The sequence below is a fragment of the Cyprinodon variegatus genome, unplaced genomic scaffold (genome assembly GCF_000732505.1).
Source record: "Cyprinodon variegatus isolate N-32 unplaced genomic scaffold, C_variegatus-1.0 Scaffold12, whole genome shotgun sequence".
Taxonomy (NCBI): domain Eukaryota; kingdom Metazoa; phylum Chordata; class Actinopteri; order Cyprinodontiformes; family Cyprinodontidae; genus Cyprinodon; species Cyprinodon variegatus.
Window position 1 is genome coordinate 2,278,604 of NW_015150465.1, and position 21,482 is coordinate 2,300,085.

Here is a 21,482-nt window from a genome sequence, read left to right on the forward strand (position 1 = left end):
TCTTTTTTCCTGCCTTTTTTGTCACCTTTTCTTTTGTCGTTCCTTGGCTTCTTCCTTCCTGTTTTTTCCAGGTTTCATATTTTAATCCCGTCTTCTTTAGAAATATGGGCTATAAATCCATGGTGAACATTTATTTTTTATTGTAGGGATGTAATTTAATGAATTAGTCTAAAAGTTATTTCTCAACCATTAACTTTCAGTTGATTGTTTGTTTATATTTCTGTTTTAAACTGAAATAACCTCTGTGGTCCTGTTATTTTCTGCCGGCTCCATGTTTCTCCATCTGTTTCTCTCCGACTCCCCTGATCAGCTCCACTAAGCCAGCCAGCTTTTGATTCTCATATTCCTGTATTCTCAGTGGCACCCAAACATCCCTCTGAGGGTGTCAGGGATGAGTAGACTGATAAATCTGGGTCAGATTTAAAGGAAAGGGCAGAGAAGTGGAAACAGGGGTAGAGGTGGTGAGAGATGACATCAGAACAGGTGCCAAAGATCCCAGAGAGGACTCTCTGCAGAGGGAGGTTTTACTAAACTCCTGCTGAGAAGAGGAGGGACTCTGCCGGGGCAGCAGTGAATCACGCCGGCACTTTAAGGAGATTAAGTGGGCTGTCGCTTGAGTGGGATGGCGCTGGTCGTGATGCGCTGGTCAGTGAGTTGTTCTTGAAGTAAACAAAAAATGTGCAGTCTATTCCAACAGTGAAGTAAAGCATCCCTATGGGGATTTAAGAAATAAACAGTTTAATTACCGTATAGCAAAGAAAATGTTTCTCTTTGTTTTGTTTTTTTTAAGCTGAACCAACTTTCCATCTGTTCCATGATTTTCATCCTCCTCTACTCTGTCTGTTCTCAGAGGCTGAAGGATGAGATAGCAGAGGTGACCAATGAGATTGAAAACCTGGGTGTGACTGAAGAGAGGTAAAGTATCTCTCAAAAACTGTCCTGTGATCAGTGCGTTGGCAGCACCATTCTCACTAAAATCTGCCCAAACCATTTATAATCTTTTGATTTTACATCTTCCTGCCTTAATGTGAAATAAAGCAAAAAAATCAAAACACTGAAGTCCTTAAACCTAATGCTTGTAAACCGAACACTATTTTTAATAGTGCAGAATATAAATGTAAGGCTGCAAATAACGATTATATTGCTAATCGATTACCTTTCGATTTATTTGAAGCAAAAGGTTCCTTAAATTAGAATTAAAACAGAATGTAAACCCAGTGAAGTTATAACTATGCTATTTAAGGAGTTCTGGATCGATCATATTCGCAGAAAAAAAAGGTTTTTCATTATAATGCAAATATTATTTACAATTTGGGTATAATTACTGCTCTGGGTAGATTTCCTTTTTTCTTTCAGCTAATGGCATGTGATAAATTACTAAAACAATTAAAACATATTTCAATAATTGATTAATCTGATTAATCTGATTCTAATATTTTGTTTGTAGGAAAAGCATGCAGAGGAACAAGCAGATGGCCATAGGCCGAAAGAAGTTCAACATGGACCCTGCAAAGGTGAACAGATCATTTATTCTTCTATATTTAATTTCTAAATACAGAAAATAAACTTTATGCTTGTGTTTGTTGGACAGATTCAGTTCCCAGAGCATAAAATATGTAGAAAACCTCATTATATGAGGTGACAAACAATAAGATATATATTAGGAATAAAGGTAAAGCTACATATTAACAGAATATTATCAGACATTAGATTTTTCTCAGTAATTAGATTTAAAACTTGAAACTTAATTTACTCCATACATATCGGGCGATAAAGTTAGGTTTTTATTTCAGTTTTTTTGGATAATTATAGCTTCCAGAAGACAAAAACAAAACAATATTTTCTGGGACGGAGAGTTGCTTCCTTTCCTAGTCAATGTTCGGCCAACCATGCACAGTGATCCCATGATCATTGAGTCTCCAGCTAGCGCGTCAGTGCTGATTTTTTTTTTTTTTTTACATGTTGGTGCAACCTCAGCAGATGGACTGGTTCCCCAGATCATCCCTGACTGTTGACATATTTCATCGCAGTTTTTCCTTCCACTTAATGTTCTAGTTAACGTCTGCGATAAGAACCTCTTTGAAGCCCATTAGTTTGGAAGTCTTTTCCTTAATAGTAGAAGCCATAACGTTGTGTAATACTGCATCTTTCTTTTTATATTGGTTTGCAGAGCTGTTGGCTTTAATCCTCAAAGTGAACTGAAATAAATCACTCTGTGTTAAGGTGTCTATATTAGCTACTTTTTAGGACTGAATTAGTTAAATAAATTAACTTTCATATTTCAGCTGTAGAGCAAATAGAGGTTGATATTTAAACTTTGTTGATCTTAACGAAAGGTTTTGCCTTTAGGTGAAATATTCAATAAGCAGCCAACCAGCATCAGCCGTAACTGACTATTTATTTTCTTTTTTAATTCGTTTTTCCTTTTTCCTCTTCAGGGTATTCGCTTTCTGATAGACAGCTCGCTGCTGAAAAACACCAGCGAAGACATCGCACAGTTTCTGTACAAGGGGGAGGGGCTGAATAAGACGGCCATTGGTGACTACCTGGGGGAGAGGTGGGGATTTTTAACATTTTAATGCAAATCATTTCAGTTGTGATTCATAATGTAACACGAGCAGCTCTAATGGAGCACGTGTGTCTTCTCTGTGTTTCTGATGTTTGGGTTGGATCCTGTTTGGCATTCAGAGATGAGTTCAACATCAAGGTTCTGCACGCTTTCCTGGAGCTGCACGAGTTCTCGGACCTGAACCTGGTCCAGGCGCTGCGGCAGTTCCTGTGGAGCTTCAGGCTGCCTGGTGAGGCTCAGAAGATCGACCGCATGATGGAGGCGTTCGCCCAGAGATACTGCCACTGCAACCCCGGAGTGTTTCAGAGCACTGGTGGGTGAATGTGTCACCCAAGCTTTTCCACTCAGGTCCTCCTTTCCATTTCACTTCTTTTAATCTTCCTCATGTATCCACTGTATTTCCACTTTCTTATATTCCCCTCACTTTTCTTTCCTTCCATCTACCCTTTGTTCCCTACGTCCATTTCCTCTGCTCCTTTTACTTCCTTCCTCTTCTCCCTCTTATTTCAGCGTATACTTTCTTCCCTCTTTCTCTGCATCCTCTCCCATCTTTTCTTGTAAGGAACATAAAGAACTAAAACCATGGAAATAGTCTGGAGTTTTAAAATTAAAAGGAAGAGCAGCTGGTGTGTCACAGGAGGGATTAATTTCCAGGTTAAAAACAGGAACCTGACATGGAAACTCCTTTTTTTTTTTTTGACCCCTCAGATACTTGCTACGTGTTGTCTTTTGCTGTGATCATGCTGAACACAAGTCTACACAACCCGAACGTCAGAGACAAGCCCTCAGTTCAGAGGTTCACTGCCATGAACAGAGGAATAAATGACGGAGGAGATCTACCTGAGGATCTGCTCAGAGTGAGTTCGCCCCTACTGCTTTACGGTTTACTGACATCAGATTTTCTTTTTATACCTTTTTAATTGGAAAAAAGCTGTCTGGGTTTTTTTTTTCTGATGTCTTCATTTCCTTATTAAGAACAAACACAAAGTAGGACTGTATATACAGTTTGATTTGCTGGTTGTCTTGGAGATATTGTGTTCCTCCAGGCGGCTAATGTTAAACAGGGCTGTGGTATCCACAGCACGATGGCCGTAACCAGGAAGGCGGTCAAAGTCTAAACAGTAACAACAGCTTTTCCATCAGAGCAGCTCTTTTTAATCAATCTCTGAGAAACCTCTAACTGGAAATTGTCTCCATGTTTGCTCTGTGATCCATATCCTCACCATCACCATCTCTGCAGAACCTCTACGACAGCATCAAGAACGAACCCTTTAAGATCCCAGAGGACGACGGGAACGACCTCACACACACCTTCTTCAACCCTGACAGAGAGGGCTGGCTGCTAAAGCTGGGTATGTCCCCTCCTGTTGTCTCACACGTCATTTGGTTCCTGCTTTATGTTCAGTTTCTAAACATTCTTCTTTGTCTTTGTTTCATGGTTTTGGATCCAGGAGGTACGTATCGTTTATGAGGCTTCAGTGCACTGCTTTGCCTCAGAGCTGCTCCTAGTTCATCCCTTCTGTACTAATTAAACATGTGATGCATTTAATATCCAAGCTTTTCTGCTTTTTGCCTGCTTTGACATAAAATCATCACTTGCTACTAGTTGGACTTGAATTAACCTGCAGATTGAGGTTTTAATGCGTCCATTTTCAGAAGTTTGATCTGTCTTCAGGTGGACGAGTAAAGACCTGGAAGAGACGTTGGTTTATCCTCACAGATAACTGCCTCTACTACTTCGAATACACCACAGTAAGTTTGGATCAGTTTGTTTCTGCTGCAGGTGTTTGTTTTTTTTAAAGGCTGCTCTTACAGCTAGTTGTTTGTTTTCATAAGGATAAAGAACCCAGAGGGATTATTCCACTGGAGAATCTGAGTATCAGAGAAGTGGAAGACTCAAAGAAACCGGTAAACTGCTGGCCTTCCTTTTTGTTTACTTCCTTTTTTACTACTTTAAGGTTCCAGATTGAATTTAAACAAAACAAATAAAAAAGAGGCAATGGGAAGATGACACCAGGAAATAGGTTAACTTTCCATGACTCCCTCTGTTTTTAATGCATGTAACATCCCAGCTGCAGAACTTAGCTGCTTGTTTTCCAGATTTTATTACAGTAAACCAGAAGCTCAACAGAACATTTTACTTTTTGTGATTAAATTAACAGAGTATAAAGAAAAGTGTTCAGTTTTCAGCTTTAATTGCAAATAGGAAATAGATCCACTATCGTTTATCGCCTTCCAGAACTGCTTTGAGCTCTTCATCCCCAACAATAAAGATCAGGTGATCAAAGCGTGTAAGACGGAGGCGGACGGCCGAGTGGTGGAGGGAAACCACACGTTCTACAGAATCTCTGCTCCAACAGCTGAGGAGAAGGACGAATGGATCAAAAGCATCAAGTGAGACCTTTACTTTCCTCTGCTGCACCTGGTCTGAGCGCTGAGACAGAGCAGCTGTTTCTAATCTCCACTTTCAGATGAGCTCAAAGGTCCAGAGCAACAAACGATGATTGAATCTAATTAAATTGGCTCACAACTTCAAAGAGAAATATTTGATTCCTCTTCTCTAATTTTAAAACATTAAATATAATAAGCACTGTTAATTTTTTATGATAAACCCAGTTTATATTTTACAATATCTGAAAATCGCAGCGTTTTTTTTAAAGTAAAGTCATTTAAAGTCACAAATCAGAAAGTTCATGTATGAAATCTAAACTTAATGGATCAAAAAAAAAATTGTTTTCCTGAAGCCAGATATTTTTAATCAAAAGTAAAAGTTTAAACTGTTTTTAAAATATTACGGCATATCATCCATGTGAGATGATCTGTAATGGAGTTATTATTGTGCCTGTTGCTCAGCAGTTTGGATGTTTTTGTTGTTCAAAGCGGTCAGTATTTCGTGTTTCCCCAACCATGTAAAGTTGGATTTAAAATGCTATTATAGGGTCTATCCTCTGGAACCAGTGTCCTGCTTTAACACGCCTGATTAAGATGATTTCAGTTCAGCAATACCTTTATAATCAGCCATTAAAAAGGTATTGCTGAAGCAAAGAAACATTAAAACCTGCAGGACAGCAGCTTTGAGACGCCCCTAATTTATCTACAAGTTGTTCAGTTATATTTATACATGGATTTGCTGATTTGACACAACTTGTGGTTGAAATGAATCACTTGGGGCTGAAACCTGCAGAAATGGTTGTTCTGATCTATAATTAAACCATTTTAAACAGTGAAATTCTCACTGTCACATGTTGCACCATTATTTGTCTGGTTCAGTCGTTTTGGCTGTTCTTGTGCATCTCCTTCATTGCTTTAAACCAACATTTTTCTTCTCCTCGCACCCTGCAGGGCCGCCATCAGCAAAGACCCCTTCTATGAGATGCTGGCAGCTCGGAAGAAGAAGGTCTCCTCCCTGAAGGGGCTGTGAGAGCAGCTCCGGTCAGATATCCTTTAGAGGACTCGCCTTCCACCAGTGTTCCTCTCTGTAACCGTCTGAGTGAATCCGCCTTCAGCACAGATAGTCCCCAGAAGCTCAACATGTAAAGAGATCCGTTAGAAGCCTTATCAGTACTTGGACTGTTCTCTATGACTCCAGATAAAACTGCTGTAATGACTGTTGAAAGGAGTCATATTGACCCGATGAGAATCTTAAAACAGTATTTGGCTCATTTTATTACATAAAGACATCTGAAAGCTTCTCCACCAGAGAAAGGAAGTGTGCAAAAAAAATTAGCAGTTGTCATCTCAAAAGAAATATGCTGGATTATTAAACTTTTTCCTGTTCGTTACAGTGACCAGATATGTTTGTATATTCGTAACCTGTCCTAAGGAAGAAATCAGCCAAATTGATCCAACCGGACCTTCAGTTTGACTTTTTCTGTCCACTTTTCTTACCGCCGTTTCTGTTCTCAGTGCACTCTGTAAATGAAGGTGACGCTCAAACAGCTAAGTATTTATTTATCCTGATTTCTTGTAATTTATTGTTTTTTTCTCATTAAAAGTTTATGAAAAAAATAATCTGCTCTGGTTTATAAGCTGATTCTGTCTCGTATTTCATTCCTCTGATCATAACTAATTGGGCAAATAGCTATTTCAGCAGGTTCCTGTCAGGTTCTTTATGCTGAGATGCTGCAGATTAAACCGTTGATGCCATCTGATCTACACTAAATCTCTGCTGTCGGTGTTTACCGCTTCTTCCTGCTGCTGATGATCTTATCAGGTCATGCGTTTCAACGAGGTTGGGAAGTGGGGAGATTCCCGTCTAGAAGAGACCGATGACCTAAAAAACAAACGCTGGTACACTCCTGAAGCGAATGGTTGGTTTGTTTGGTTACCATCGACACCCACACAGTCTGCAGATCAGTGGGACTCTGCAGGGTTTGGTTAGAGAGGAAATAGAGTAGACTGGGTGTTTTAATGGTTGGTCTAAAACTTCTCTATGAGAACCTGCCTGAAGGTGTTTTCACACACGCTGGCTGTTAGTTTATTGTATTTTGGAGAAGCCTACACCCTAAATAGTTATAAATTCATGGCATGAAGCATCCAGCCTTTCTCATTTTTAATTTATTTAACTTTCTGCTCCAACATTTTCTACCCAACTAGGCATAGAGGAGTCATAACCTGGCGTTTAACCCATAATATCCTCCTGACCATCTTTAAATTCATGTTTAATCATTTTCAGGAAAAAACAATCAGAGCTCAGACTCATTTTCATTCCCTTTCATGTGGATTTAGTGTTTGAAACATTTGCAGCTTACCACGGTTTCCTGGTTTCTTACACAAAAGGTAAAAAGTTGAACAAGCAGTGACACTGACAGCCGGTAGGAGAATGTTAGCACCTTTCCTGGACTGAAGCTGGTATAGGAGGACCAAAATGGCGCTTTTTGGAGAGTGCACTCTAGTGGACATTCTTGGTTTGAACAGAAGGCCAACATTTAAAAAAAAAAAAGTGCAAAAAATAAAAATCTAGTCATTTTTTCTTAAAATAATTTTTTTCTTGAATTGAGGAGGTAAGTGAGATACTTTGCCAATGAAACAAGACAGTTTACATTATAAAATAAGAAAAACAATTGCATTGTCTTATTTCAAGTTCATATTATTTAACTTATTTTAAGAGTAAACACTAACTGCATTGGCAAACCATCTTATTTTCTACTCAAATTATGGGTAAATACAATTAATTTAAGAGACGTTTAGTTATTTCTAGATCAATGTTGCAGTTTACAATTCAGATTTTTCGGCTGGTTTTAATTAATGCTCAATACAAATTTTTAAACATGTAAAAGTCAGATTTAAGGTAACGACTCCCGTAAAGCTTGAAAAAGTTCAGTCTAAGCAACTGGATGTGAAGTTTTCTAGAAGACGTGTTGCCTCTCATTCAAGAGGCTTCAGTGCTAACTAGTGGTGGGGAGCAATGAGATTAATATACTGTAGGTGGAACAAAGAGTTAGAGGGGATAAAAGCTGGCTTTGATCTCTGTCACTGATTGGCCAAGGAGGTCGCAATGGGAGGTGTTAATGGTCGTTAATTTCAATTCAGTTTATTTATATAGCGCCAAATCACAGCACATGTCATCTCAAGGTACTTTACAGTTCAATCAAATTATTTGGTCAGATTGATTCAAAGTTTTCTAAGGAAAACCAGTTGATTGCATCGACTCAAAGGCAATCCCTCACACTAAGCATGCTTGTAGCGAAAATGGAGAGGAAAAACTCCCTTTTAATAGGAAGAAACCTCCAGCAGAACCAGGCTCAGTGTGAGCGGCCATCTGCCGAGGCCGACTGGGATTCAAGGAGACGGAAGCAGAGACACAAAAAGCAGCTGCAAAAGGCGGCCCCGTCCAGGAAACACACAGCCAGGCAGACGAGCTCCAAGGCAGCTCCCATGTCTGAGGATGAAGAAAGCACATCCAGCCAGTCACGGTCAGAGAAACAGGACTACACTGGAAAACAGGCCGATCTCCAGCATCTATAAACAAGGGTGTTGATGGAAGCAGCACAGCTGATGTTTGTCTCCAGGATGATGTCAAAGCCAAACAGGAACAGATGAGGTGAAGCTACTATGAGAAAAAGCAGAATGATGAAAAAGGGGTCCCTATGTCCTCCAGAAGTCCAGGCCTATAGCAGCAAAACTATAGAGATAGCTCAGGATAACCTGAGCCTAAGCTTTATCAAAAAGGAAAGTTTTAAGCCTAGTCTTAGACAGGGTGTCTGCCTCACAGAACAAAACTGGTAGTTGGTTCCACAGGAGAGGAGCCTGATAACTAAAAGAGGTTAGGAGGTTCTGATGGGTCAAAAACTCCCTCGTGTGCGAGTGGTTTTGGTCACATAACTCATTGCAGTGTTAGGTGAGGGAAGGTTAGAGATGAATCTTCTGGGTATTGTTCCTAAAAGTACTTCATTAATTAGGTGACAGGTTATGTCTAATGCCAGCTCCTCTGTTGAGAAACGTTTTTTCCAGGGTAACAAAGATGGCTTCCTTAACCCCTCACTTACTGTAAACCATCTTTCTACCTTGGCCAGAATATGGTCGCTGTTGTGGTCAAACGAATGTCCTTCAGCCTTCAGGTGTAGGTCACGGACAACCTCACCTGGACTTTAAACACTTCATCTCTAGTGAAGAGGGCACAGAAGCGTTTGTACTTCCTGCGGAGGATGAGGAGGGCCCGCCTGCCCCCGCCCATCCTCACAACCTTCTACAGAAGCACCATAGAGAGCCTTCTGACCAGCTGTCTCTCTCTCTGGTGTGTAGGCTGCAGAGCCTCTGACTGGAAGAACGTGAGGAGGGTGGTGAAGACAGCAGAAGGAATCATTGGGGCTCCTCTTCCCTCCATTAAGGACATTTCATCACAGCGCTGTGTGTCCCGAGCCCGTAATATCATCAAAGACTCCTCACACCCCCACCATGGACTGCTGTCCCTGCTGCCCTCTGGGAAGAGGTTCCGCAGCATCCGCTGCAGATCCACCAGGTTCTGCAACAGCTTCTTCCCCACTGCCATCAGACTGTTGAACCTTTGATCCACAAACCGAACTCTGCACCTATTGCACATTATCGGGCATCAATGCTGCTGAACGTTTAACTTTTAGCCCTTTAAGTTCATCTAATTTTTATTCTCAATAATGCATTTTTTGCACAAATGCCTATCTGCACTGAACCATTGCAATTTGCACACTGTCTTTATCCTCTGCACTGTTTACACTTTGACCACTGCTGCACTTTTTGTATAACTCGTGCCATTTGAAATATCAATGCAATGTTCATAAGCTGTATGTAACGCAATTTCGTTCTGTATGCACTCTGTGCATACAAAATGACAAATAAAGGAGTGTAAGTCTAAGTCTAAGGTGAACAGCTGAGTCTTGTCCTGGGGAGTTGGCCCCCGTGTGGAGCCATGCACGTGTCTAACGGTTGCTGGGTCTCTCCTATGTAAAGATCTCTGCACTCTTCACTACTCTGAACAGCGTAAACCATGTTGCCGGTCTTATTTTCTGGGTGTCCTGAGTTTGGGGTGAACCAATTTTTGTCTCAGGGAGTTGCTGGGTTTAAAGTGCACAGGGATCCAGTGCTGATTGAAAACGTCACCTCCAGCTGCCTACACCGAACTTTTTACAGCTTAACCATGACCTGGATGACTGAGAATCTCCACAGATAAGACTCCTGTAAATGTTTTTTTTTTTTTTTTAAAGACGCAACAAGAAATGTGACATATGGTTGGACGTACGCATGCTCCCTGTACGCATGGCGTACAGGGAGCATGCAAATGTAGATATGTGGAATTTCCCTGACTACTAAAACTTGTAACTAAAATATTCTGCTTCAGCAAAATGAAATTATGATCAAAATCTGCAACAGATCAGATTTGGACCAATATTTGGATTAGCCTCTTAAGGTCAATGTTAAGTACGGTGGAGGAGAAGTGATGCTGTGGACCTTTCACCCATCACCCATTCCTTTTTTCTTGAATTCGATCCAACACAAACTGAAACAGGGTCACTGGTTCTTAACAGCTTCCCCAACACATCCTGGAATCCTCCCTGCATGCCAACCCATCTGTTTACGCCCACTTATTTAGTGAGCTGTAATAGGAGCAGAGGAGTATGCACAGTTATTACTGAACAGAAGCCAGTAGTTGTCACCATGCATTTGCCTAAAATGTTTTAAGGTTTTTACTATAAAAAAGGTTTTCTTTTCAGAGATGCTACTAAATATTGCTGGCTACTTTCACCAGATGGCCCCCAAAAAATGAGACAGTTAAACACAAACGTATTGCTTTAATTTAAAAACAAATAAAACTGCTAAAATGATATAACTTTCATTAAACTCTATAATATTTTTATTATTTTGATGTTTGTACACTGACAAGCAAACATATGGAATCAATAAATGAATTTGGTATAAAACATGTCTGCAGCATCTGATCATTCTGCTCCTTAAAAAGAAACAAGTGGACATTTTATTAGCAGATTTTAGTTGGATTAAGTTGGATTAAATCTACAGTCAGCTGCTAAACCAAAAACTTTTCCCTCAGGTGACAGAGATGATCCTCATTTCAACCAGATGAGTTCACTAGAACTTTTCTAAAACTTTCTGCAGCAGCTCCTAGGTGAGGACTGGGTGATAGTTCGGGTTCCCTCGTTAATCTGCAGGCAGACCCTAGAATTAGATCTGTAGAACAGTTTGTAGCTAAAGCCATTAAATCTTCCTCAGTGGATTTTTCATTTATTTATTTTTTATTTGCTGCAGATGAAATGGATCAAAGTGTAAAAATATTGCGGTCGCTGCGTTTGGGGGTTTAACGCCAGGAGAACCGTCCTCTATTCTATTATCTCCAGTGAACTTTGATTACATTGAACTCTAAAGCTCTGCATTGAGCTTTAGAATAAATTTAGTTCAACATTGTGATTCACTTTTAAAAACTCATCAGATCCTTAAGTTTACAAACATAACTGTACACGTATCTCTGGGCAGAGCTGTAAACAAACCCTAGGAGCTGTTATTAAGGCCCCTCCAGGGGCTTCACCACACCCGTCTGCTTACCGTCACAGACGTCAGAGTCTTTGTTTGGCTCCACATCATGCAACAACAGTACATGTGGAGGTGCAGAAAGATAATCAGTAGCTTCCTCTGTTGGAAAGTGCAGAAATCCACAGTTTGTGGATATGAATGTAAAAAATGGAAGAGGGGTTAAGAGCTTTTTTTTTTTTCAGCCACAAAGTCCATCACACTTCCTCTTATGTGTTGCAGTCACTTTTAGTGGCACTGATGAGGCGACGGCGATGCTCAGCCTGTACCAGAACATCTTCTCTGCAGAACTGGGGCTGACCTTGGCTCAACATTGGAGTCCAAACCCAAAAAGGAAGACCAAGCAAACGGCACAAATGCCTGCGCTGAGCTGCGACTCTGGACCACATGAAGAGATCACTGGGTGACCGCAGCTGTGAAGGAGCAAAAGAGTCATTATAAGCTTTTTTATTGGAACATACTCTGTCTTTTATCCAACTCTTAAGATGTTTGCTGTTATGAGTTAATTTGCTTAATAATAAAACACACACAAAAAGTCTTTCTTCAGTGTTTTTCCAAAAGTAGAAAAAAATCAGCATCAGTGTATTTGCCTGGCATAAATGATGCAGTTACAAATATTAGGAATATAACATACACACATATACAGGGTTTATACAGGAATGAGTAACTCTAATTTATTGCTTTTTAATGCTCTTTTAAAGCTCTTAGAAATAATTTTAATGCCATCAACAAGTACTCATGACTCTCATATATGTTTATATACGCACATAAACACGTGGAACCAGCTATATCTGATATATCTGAAGAAATTGTTTTATAAACTTTTTTTTTTTTAAATAAAGCTTTTTAAATGCCACTAAAATAACATTAAATTTTTTTTAATGACCTTCGGAAACCCTGATATACACACACACATATACATATATATACACACACATATGTATATATGTGTGTATGTAGGCTAAAACAACTAAGTGGATGAATCGTGATTAATTGATTATTGAAATAATCGTAAACTAACTTTGTACCGTAATCAATTTAATTGTTAACTGGAGTATAGAGAATGTAAAGTATGCCTTTAGCTGACAGAGATAACCCACTTAAAGCAGTAATTATAACAACATTGTAAAAAAACAAAAACAAAAATTATTTTGCATATAATGTTTAAAAAAAAATGTCTGTCAGTATGCTCCATCCAGTACTCCAAAGGTGGAAAAGTTTTAGTTTCCCCTGGTTTAATTTCGTTAAAAAAATGTCTTTAAGGAACCTTTGGTTATCCGATTATACATCGAAAAAACAATCAGCAAATTAATCGATTTGCAAAATAATCGTTAGTTTCAGCCTTGTGAATCAAACTGCTTCTATGCTTAAAAATATGCATCATACTAAATTTAAATAAAACAAGCTTTAGTTCAGTAATTCAGCTCAGATTTACATGTCAAACATTATTTATAAAGTTATGAATTACAGCTAGAGAGAAAAAAAATGTGTGTTTTTAAGGTTTGGATCTCACTTAATATGTATAAAACATACAATGAATTTAAAAAAAATTTATTTTATTGGATGCAGACACCAGCAACTACTTGTTAATGGAAGAATAATTTAAAATATGATTAGAAAGTTGAGTAGAAGAAAAAAGTGTGGTAGAAAGAGATGCACATGTAACAGCAATGGATGGAGGATTCAACTGGACTGTGAAACAAAGTGGAGGCCAGACACAGGCTGCAGGAAATATCACCTGCAGGATGTGATCCCTCCTGAAACATCAACATTTTACCACTAGAGGGCAGTAACCAATAGTCAATCACCAACAACCTCTGTGATCCTGAGTCAAAGTCCCTGATGGTAGGAAGCCTCAAGTTGTTGTCACTGGTTCCCAACAATAGATGAACCGGGCTACTGATAAGATCTTCACACCGCTCACAGGCGAGGCTATTGTTGGAGAGGACGGCTTTTGTTTTGCCGGCATTTCGGGAATAAAGGAAAAAAAAAAGAGAGAGAGAGATACTGGAAGTGAAGTCGATCCCTGTGCCAGAAGGAAACAAACGAGCAAACAAAAGAAAAGGAAAATAAAGAAAGCTCTTCAAACTACAGCTCAACTTGGAACAAAACAAAAAAACAAGTTCTTCAGGCGATTCAAGCAAGCACCAGAACGGCCCATGCCAGAAAGATAGGACAACATGAATAAAAAAGTAATAAACAAAAATGCATGACTGGATTTTAGTTATTCTGCTTAACATTTGAAGCATTTGAATTTAGTGGCAGAAATGTAAACTTTCAAACTGAAGGAGCTGGAAATATGGCTGTGGTTTCCAGTAAGAGCTTAAAGAGCCGCCCTTCTCTGAATTACCTGCAGATATTAAATGAGGCTGCAGACAGGAGGTCATAATGGGATCCAGAAACACTCTGATTCGCACTTCTTCTCGCATAAATCATGTTACCATACAGAAAAAACTATTTATCAGCAGCAGGAGGAATCCCAATAAACAGGACGGATTTAGAATAAGAAACAGCCTCGGGAATTTTCTAAATAGGATTGTTTCTCACGTCAGGATTTAATTACGCAGCATGAACTTGATTCAATCGGATGACATTTATACACAAGCCTGATCTATTTTTGTTTTTATACGTCCTTGTATAATCATACCATAAAGTGCTTGTTGGAGTCTCACAAAAGATAAAACCGGAGCCAGAAGTTAAATAACAGGCTCCGCCCAGCAGGACCAGCTGTTTGGGAAAGTTGTAAAGATGAATCAGATTGTTTAATATTCCTTCAAAGAAGATCAAATATTTGACGCCTGCTAAAAATGAAAGGATTTTGTGGTGAAAAAAAAAACAAGTGTAAAAAAAGCACTACAGAAATTTTATGTGAGCTTTAATCTGTGAAACTCAACCGAAAAAACCAGAATTATTCAAATGAAATGCAGGTTTTCTTGTAAACACACTTTAACAACAGTTGCAGCAATCAGCAAATTAACCTTCGACCCTTTGTCTCTTCTCTCCATCAGGTTGTGAGGTTGATTCTGGCACATCCCCAGATTTTCAGCCAGAATTAAATTGGATCTATGATTGACAACATCGTTTATGTTTCCAGCAAAGCTGTTCAAAGTTCCCAGCATCCTCAACAGAGGCAGTTCACTCTGACTTTCAGACTGATTTTATCACCTTTCAAAACGCTCTTTGTGATTCACAATTGCTCGAAAAACCAAAGTTATGTAGATCCCCTATTATTCCTTCTGTTGAAGAAGTAATAGAAGTTTACCATAGAAGTTGTAGATACATTAAAATATTGTGGTATCTGTACTGAGGCCTTAGTCCTCGACGCGGCCGACCCGGGTTCGAATCCGGCCTGTAGTTCTTTCCCGCATATTCTTTCCCTCTGTTCCTGTCAGCCTACTATCAGAAAACCGAGCCACCACTGCCGTAAAAACTAAAAATAAATAAATAAACAATATCGTGGTACTTGGCAGGATAATGACCTTCGCTTTAAAGTCAGTAAAATCAGAGATGAAACGATTTATTTTTTCCCCGTTCGAATCTGATACCGATGCATGGGCTGAGCGTATTGGCTGATATCCGATACCAGCTCCATAATGCGATAACTCGCCATGTTACCAAAGACATCATGCTTGACATGAAAATAAAAAAGGTAACAAATGAACACGTAAATCATCACAGTGTAATCAGCGTTGCAATCATAACATTTTAATCACTAGATCGCTGTAGCTTATCTGCGTGTATAATATCAATGGAAATCGTAATGATTGCGCGGTAACACTGGATCAACGCTGTTCATCTGATATCCGATCAGCAGATATCTGATCTGAGCATCAGATCGGTGCATCTTTAATTTAAAATAAAGGTTAAATAAATTAAAAATATTAGTTCTTAAGAACCTTTAGTTTTGGTGGATTTTGGCTCCCCCCAGTGGACAAAAACTGTATTGTTTTGCCTGAAGGAAGACATTGGGTGCGTTCGAGGAACTGAGGAACAACTACAACAATTTTCATTCATTTCAGACAGAACGTTTCACATACCTGTATTATATTAAACTGCACTTAGAATATTCACCACTGTCCGGCGCCCTTTACCTTTTTCCTCTGAGCACGGAGCAGCCGGGATCCTTGGACTCGCAATGAATCATGGGATATCCAAGGCTACATAGGATACACCAGACCCGCCCTTCAAAACTGGCAAAAAGAAGGCTGCAATTGTCGGCCGCATATCGAGGAGTCTTCCATAGCATCATAGCGTAATCAAACTAAGCGAACATTTCCCATGAGGACCATAGCATAGCGTCGTAAAATCCTGATCTCCCAAAGGCTCGCAGTTGGATTGAACTACATTTCTTTTTCCAGCGGCTGTGTAAAAGCTAAATAACGATGAGGTACTGAATCTAATTATGGCGAAACAATGTTATGTTTGATCATTTAACAGTAAACATGTATAGATCGCAGCAGGACGAAGCCGTATTACCTGAATATCAACGCTGCAGAATTTGTACAAATATACGATCTCTCAAGGACACTTCGTCGCATCGACTTCAGTCTTTGTAACAAATGGAGAAAGGGGGAAGTGACGTACAGTATGCCGTAAAGCAGTCTACACATGTTTAGTTGTTTTAGACTTGGACAAAGACTTAAGACTCAACTTTATTTATCCCTTGGGATTACGCCCTCAGTTACATTCTGTTTCCAGTAACTTTTATAGAGTAGAAAGAGTTAAAGAAAGATGCCATTAAAGATACAAATACAACAAACATAAAAAGAGTGTATGTAGTACAAAAAAGCATGAAAGAGCTAAAAGTTGCAATGTTGTAATGTCCTAGAATATGTTTTCCTGAGATATAAAAATACGTGCAGAAGTGTCATTCAATTAAGTTTTCAGTATAATTATAAAAGTTATGAAAACATTTTATGAAGGCTGAAAAGTTCCTTAGTGTAGGTTTAGAAGAAAAACAGCGCTGCCACCACCGTGCTTCACTGGGGACTTGGTGTTTCTTGTAATTAAGTCCAAAAAATTGAAACTCATCAGCCAAACATGCAAATGATTTCTCAGAAATGTCTGCAGATCCTTTAATGTTGCTGTTGGCTTCCCTGACTTCTTCTCATCCGGTACAGATGCCGGTCCACTAATTGGTTACCAAGGGGCCATATTTTCTAAGACTGTCTGCACAGCAGTGAATCTGATCCAATATTATTTTTTAAGCTCCTCCTGAGATCTGCAACTAATGCACCTATAAAACCTTCTTTTCACTCCCTCCATGTTAAATAACACACTAGAGTTTGATTAAATCAGCCTGTTTAGTAGCCGTCGTGGTAAACCGTTTCTCTTCACATGTTCAGCTCAAGCTGATCAGGAGGTTTCCTCTTAGCCTTTTACACAAATCGAACCAGTTCTGCAGTCATCCAACAATAAGCCTGAACACACTCACCACAGCGTGTGCTATGCTTCACTGCAAAATATCTATTTTAACTGTGTCTTTCTGGCAGCTGATGACTCAGATTTTTTTTCTCTCCTGGCAGTGCTCAGGTAGTGATAAGACACCACCCATTTACCGTCAGTTTCAAGCCTGAAAAACACTTCCTCTTCTCAGGAAATGCGCTGCTTTCTCTCGTTCTGCAGCTGACAGCTTTCCCTGCAGCCTGAGCGTTTAGCTCAGGGAGGAGAAATGCTGAACTTTATGACAAACGAGCAGAACTTCTAGTTTCACAAGTAGTGAACCTCCTGAGTCGACCTCACCGAGTCCTGACAGGACTCCCAAACCAAAGTGTCAGATCATCCCCATAACGCCATGCTGACTCACTTGACGGCGGCTCTGAATCAGCCGACTCCCCGTCCCTGCTCCCTGTACGCCAATTCTGGGAAAGAGGAGGTCTGGACACTTGGATTTGGGAATCACCACAATGACTGCGAGCATTTCACAGAACCCACAGCCCACAGCTTTACTGTCTGTGTGAGTGGGTATCTCTGCACTAAATATCCAGAGATGCATTTTTGCTACGCTGCAAAAAAAAAAAAGCAATAAGGAGAGGAAGAAAAATTGCAAATTCTGGTAACAGGCGAGAAAATGTAGCAATTGAGATTTAGAGCATTAATGCAAAGTTCAATTGTTTCAAATACAGAATTAAATATACCGAGCTGAAAACTAAGTTCCAATGTCTTTCAGATTTAATGATTATGGTTTACAGCTGGCAGAAAGAAAATAAAAGCTACATCATTAAAAGTTACACAATATCAATAAAAGTGTTTTCGAATCAGAAACGTTTTGCTTCTCTGACTTTATGTGCAAAGGGCCAAATCTGAATTTAGGACAAGTTTTAATATCAAGAACAAGTTGAGGCACTTTATAGCTCCAGGTGTTTTTCACACTAAAACACTAATAAAATACATTTAACTTAAACATTTTCCACACGTCTATAAGTGAAACCCCTGAAGCGTGAGTGGTGTTTCTAAGAAAGTTCAGTGGAAGAAAAACTGCAGGCTTCATTTCCTCCACCTTTTATATCTGCTTCTTCTATAACACATCGAAACATGTGGCTGCAGGGTTCTGCAGAACTTGATCCAATGCCAGTAAGGTCAGTCAATTGGTGTGGATCAGATATGCATATAAAGGTTATTTGTTTTTATCAAGTAAAAAGCAGATCAGCGGCCCATCTCCTAAATGCTGCAGTGCAGAAACGCAGCGCAGCATTGAGCACAGAAATATGGCTGACTTTTCTGGTTGCTATAATTATAAAAAGTTCAGGTTTTCATCATCTTTTAATATAAAATACAAACATAGCAAAGCCAGAGCTGAACCTTTGCCAGAGGAAGCTGAAATCTTTAATGATTGGAGGTTTGCTTGTGTGTGATGTAAATGTTTCACTTTGAACCTGTTGGATCTCAGAAGAAGTTCTTGATGAGCGGAGTGACCAGTTTGACCCACAGTTTGACGTGGCGGTCTGGCTGCTGGAACGTGGAGTCGGACACTTCAGAGGAGCGCCGGTACAGCATCTCCTGCTCCTGCAGGGTCAGAACACAGAACACAGGTGAGCTGTTGAGCATTTTGTCACACAAGCCTTCTGGGGGGGAGAGGAACAAACGAGCAGACCTCCTGCAGCTGCCGCTGAAGCTCTTCGTTCTCCGTCGCTATGGCGATCTGTGCCTCCAGGTCACGGTGAACCGAGCGGTAACCAAAGTTAGGGGAGCCGATTAGAGTGAGGCAAGGCCTGTCCTGCCCCTGGAGGTAATACCACAGACCTGAGAAGAAGAGGGGAGGGGAGAGGAGTCAGTGAGAGTTGGTTCCAGCAGTCTGAAACCACAACTAAAAGAAAGCACATGTAGAAATCCCCAACGTTGATCCAAAACCTCAAAATATGGGCGAGTGAGTGTGCATCCCTGTCCTGGGGCTAAAGCAGAGTGAGTTTGCAAGATTCCTGTCTGAACCTACATACCATTACAGCCACAAGAACAACAGCAGACCCCGACACTCTTCATATGGAGAACGGCTCATCTACAATCCTACCCCAACAGAACTAATTCTGTTTATCTTTATTTTTTTCTTCTTTTTGGCCTTAACACACAAAAAGGGCCTCAAACAAAATCATCCCATGCTGTTCTGAGTTAAACGGAATCTCGCCGAATTACCAGCAAGCCGTGACCACGGTAACCTGCTGAGGAAAAATAAAAGCAGAGAGCAAAGATGGAGGTCCTGATTAACTGAATCAAAGCAAAAACAACCTTTGTTATTCTGTAAATTCTCTGGGGAAAGACTGGAAAAGAAGCCAAGAGAAAAGAGAAAACGCTGCTAACAGAGAAAATCAGCTGGAAAAGCTTAAAAAAAATTCTTATTACAATAGAATAACCTGACACTTCAATTGCAGTAATCCTACTAGGAATAACCCAAAGCATCTTCCTTAGATTTAATCTGGTGAACCGATGGTGAACCATCCACATGTTTGGGATTATTTTCCTGCAAATAGACCCGATGATAACCATTAAAGTTTCCAAACAGGATCTATCAGCCTTTAATTTCCAAGAGTTGATCATGTTCCGGATAAACAGCCCACAGGATCACAGATCCTCTGCCATACATTTTCCAACACTTAAATTTTTTGGTTTTTTTCGCATTTTGAAGAACTGACTGTGTAAAATCAGCCCTTTTAGCACTGCAGAGAAAAGGTAATAATACTGAAAAAAATATTGACATGAAATTTAGGAGCTATACAAAATAAGTTTATTAAATCACTCATTAATTTATGCCTTCTTTATTAAGCAACTAAAGAAAAATAAAACTTTCTCAAAATTGTTTGCAGCTCTGAGTAAATACTTTGAAACTACTTTTAAACAGAAACTAAAAAAGACAGATTAATAATCCCATATTTTACAGAGATTTTGTTATTTCCATGTCTGATGATGTTAATCAGGGCAGACGGTGGAAGATAAATAAACAAGAAAGTTTTGATTTCAATTCCCCAAACAACCAAAAAATGATTTTACAAGATTTCTAGGGATTGTTTTTGCAGGAACGGTTTAATTTCAGGTGAAAAATTCCCACTAGAATTCACCACCTACAGATTTAGGATGTAACTAAATATAGTTTCAATGATGACATGTTTACATAAATACATTTATATATACAATTCATATTATATCTTAAGACTCATACAACTAACGAAAGAAGCAAAACTGAAAAAAACGACGTCATTTTTTTAAAATGAATGCTTTCGTTTGGTGAGGCAACTACTTTTTTGTAGTTAAAGGAAATGCTTTCTAACAAAGGGCTTCTTCTAAAAACAAACTGGCTAAACACGTCTATTTCCCCTGTTTTATGGCTTGATATCAGTACAGTGGTTCTAAGATTATCTCTGGGTTCTAAATTTACATGAAAAACCTGCTTTAGTTAAGAATAAAAGGGTATTATCAGTAACTCAGGCTATAATAACAACAGTATTACTATTATCTTGCTTTGATAAGACAACAATAGCTGAAAACAGCTAAATTAATAAGGTTAATCCCCTGTAGAGCGAGTCTGGCAGTCTGGATGAGCAGCAGGCATCTAGAATACGTTTCTAAATGCTAAATATTATAATTGCAGGAAGACGGCATTGCTGAGCACCACATCTCCACAGTGAAACATGGCGGTGGCATCATCATGATGCAAAGATGCAGGAAAGACGGTTAGATTTGCTTCTAAATACAAGAGTAGCCATTCAAAATTTGAAGGGCCCTCTGCTGGTACCCTGCAATTCCTTTTTAAACATCAATCTTTGTACTAAAATATTCTTTCTTTCATGATTTGTGGACATTAAGCTCTAAAGAGAAGTGTTATCTCCTGGTCAGACCCTGTAATTCAGTGAAAGGGTGGAGTCAGAGTGAAAAAATATGCACGCCCAGGAGAAGGAGGATGTCACTCCAGTGGCTGGACGTTGGAGGGGATTTTGCGGGGGGTTGCAGGGAAGTGGGCTGCCGTTCAGCTGGCTTTTCACTAGAAAGGGCCAGTTTGAATGGCTGCTACTGTACAGAGTAACAACACACTTCTGTTCCAATCTGAATGAGCTCAGATCCACTGTCACCCACCTTTAGCGTGGAAGGTCCACTGCGGCCTGTGGTACTCGTGCAGACGCACCCTGTCCTGCTGGCCCAGCTGGCACACCTGGTTGTAAAACTGCCTGGCAATGTGGATGTAAGCTGCAGGGATCGCTCCGGCGACGCCTTTGGCCCCAAAGAACCCGTTGACCTCAGGGGAGGCGGTCAGGATGCGGTACCTGGCTCCGGTCCCCAGCACCAGCCGCATGTAAGCCCGGGTCAGGTTGAAGTAACCCGATGTTAGATACACAGTGGAGTCTGGCCCGGCGTCTGTCAGCAGGCGCTGGAACGGCCAGGAGAAGCAGAAGGTGATGACAGACGGCCTCCA

General features: G+C 39.9%; 2 protein-coding genes across 3 annotated transcripts in view; one reads left to right on the top strand and one right to left on the bottom strand.

Moving 5' to 3' along the window:
• Positions 1-6,555, top strand: part of LOC107089207 (cytohesin-1-like) — a 24,780-nt gene extending 18,225 nt beyond the window's left edge. For both annotated transcript variants that reach the window (XM_015381864.1, XM_015381871.1), the window contains exons 3-12: positions 851-915; positions 1,448-1,514; positions 2,439-2,557; positions 2,689-2,882; positions 3,278-3,426; positions 3,810-3,922; positions 4,243-4,321; positions 4,406-4,477; positions 4,809-4,963; positions 5,912-6,555. In XM_015381864.1, coding sequence (XP_015237350.1) covers positions 851-915; positions 1,448-1,514; positions 2,439-2,557; positions 2,689-2,882; positions 3,278-3,426; positions 3,810-3,922; positions 4,243-4,321; positions 4,406-4,477; positions 4,809-4,963; positions 5,912-5,990 — 1,092 coding nt within the window. In that variant the 3' untranslated portion in view covers positions 5,991-6,555. The remainder of the gene's footprint in view (positions 1-850; positions 916-1,447; positions 1,515-2,438; positions 2,558-2,688; positions 2,883-3,277; positions 3,427-3,809; positions 3,923-4,242; positions 4,322-4,405; positions 4,478-4,808; positions 4,964-5,911) is intronic.
• Positions 6,556-10,840: 4,285 nt separating this feature from the next.
• pgs1 (phosphatidylglycerophosphate synthase 1) overlaps positions 10,841-21,482 on the bottom strand; it is a 37,204-nt gene continuing 26,562 nt past the window's right edge. Inside the window, exons 8-11 of the mRNA XM_015381803.1 lie at positions 21,146-21,437; positions 18,678-18,826; positions 18,460-18,589; positions 10,841-11,997 (exon numbers count right to left, since the gene is read on the bottom strand). Of these exons, the coding sequence (XP_015237289.1) occupies positions 18,470-18,589; positions 18,678-18,826; positions 21,146-21,437 (561 nt within the window). The 3' untranslated portion in view covers positions 10,841-11,997; positions 18,460-18,469. The remainder of the gene's footprint in view (positions 11,998-18,459; positions 18,590-18,677; positions 18,827-21,145; positions 21,438-21,482) is intronic.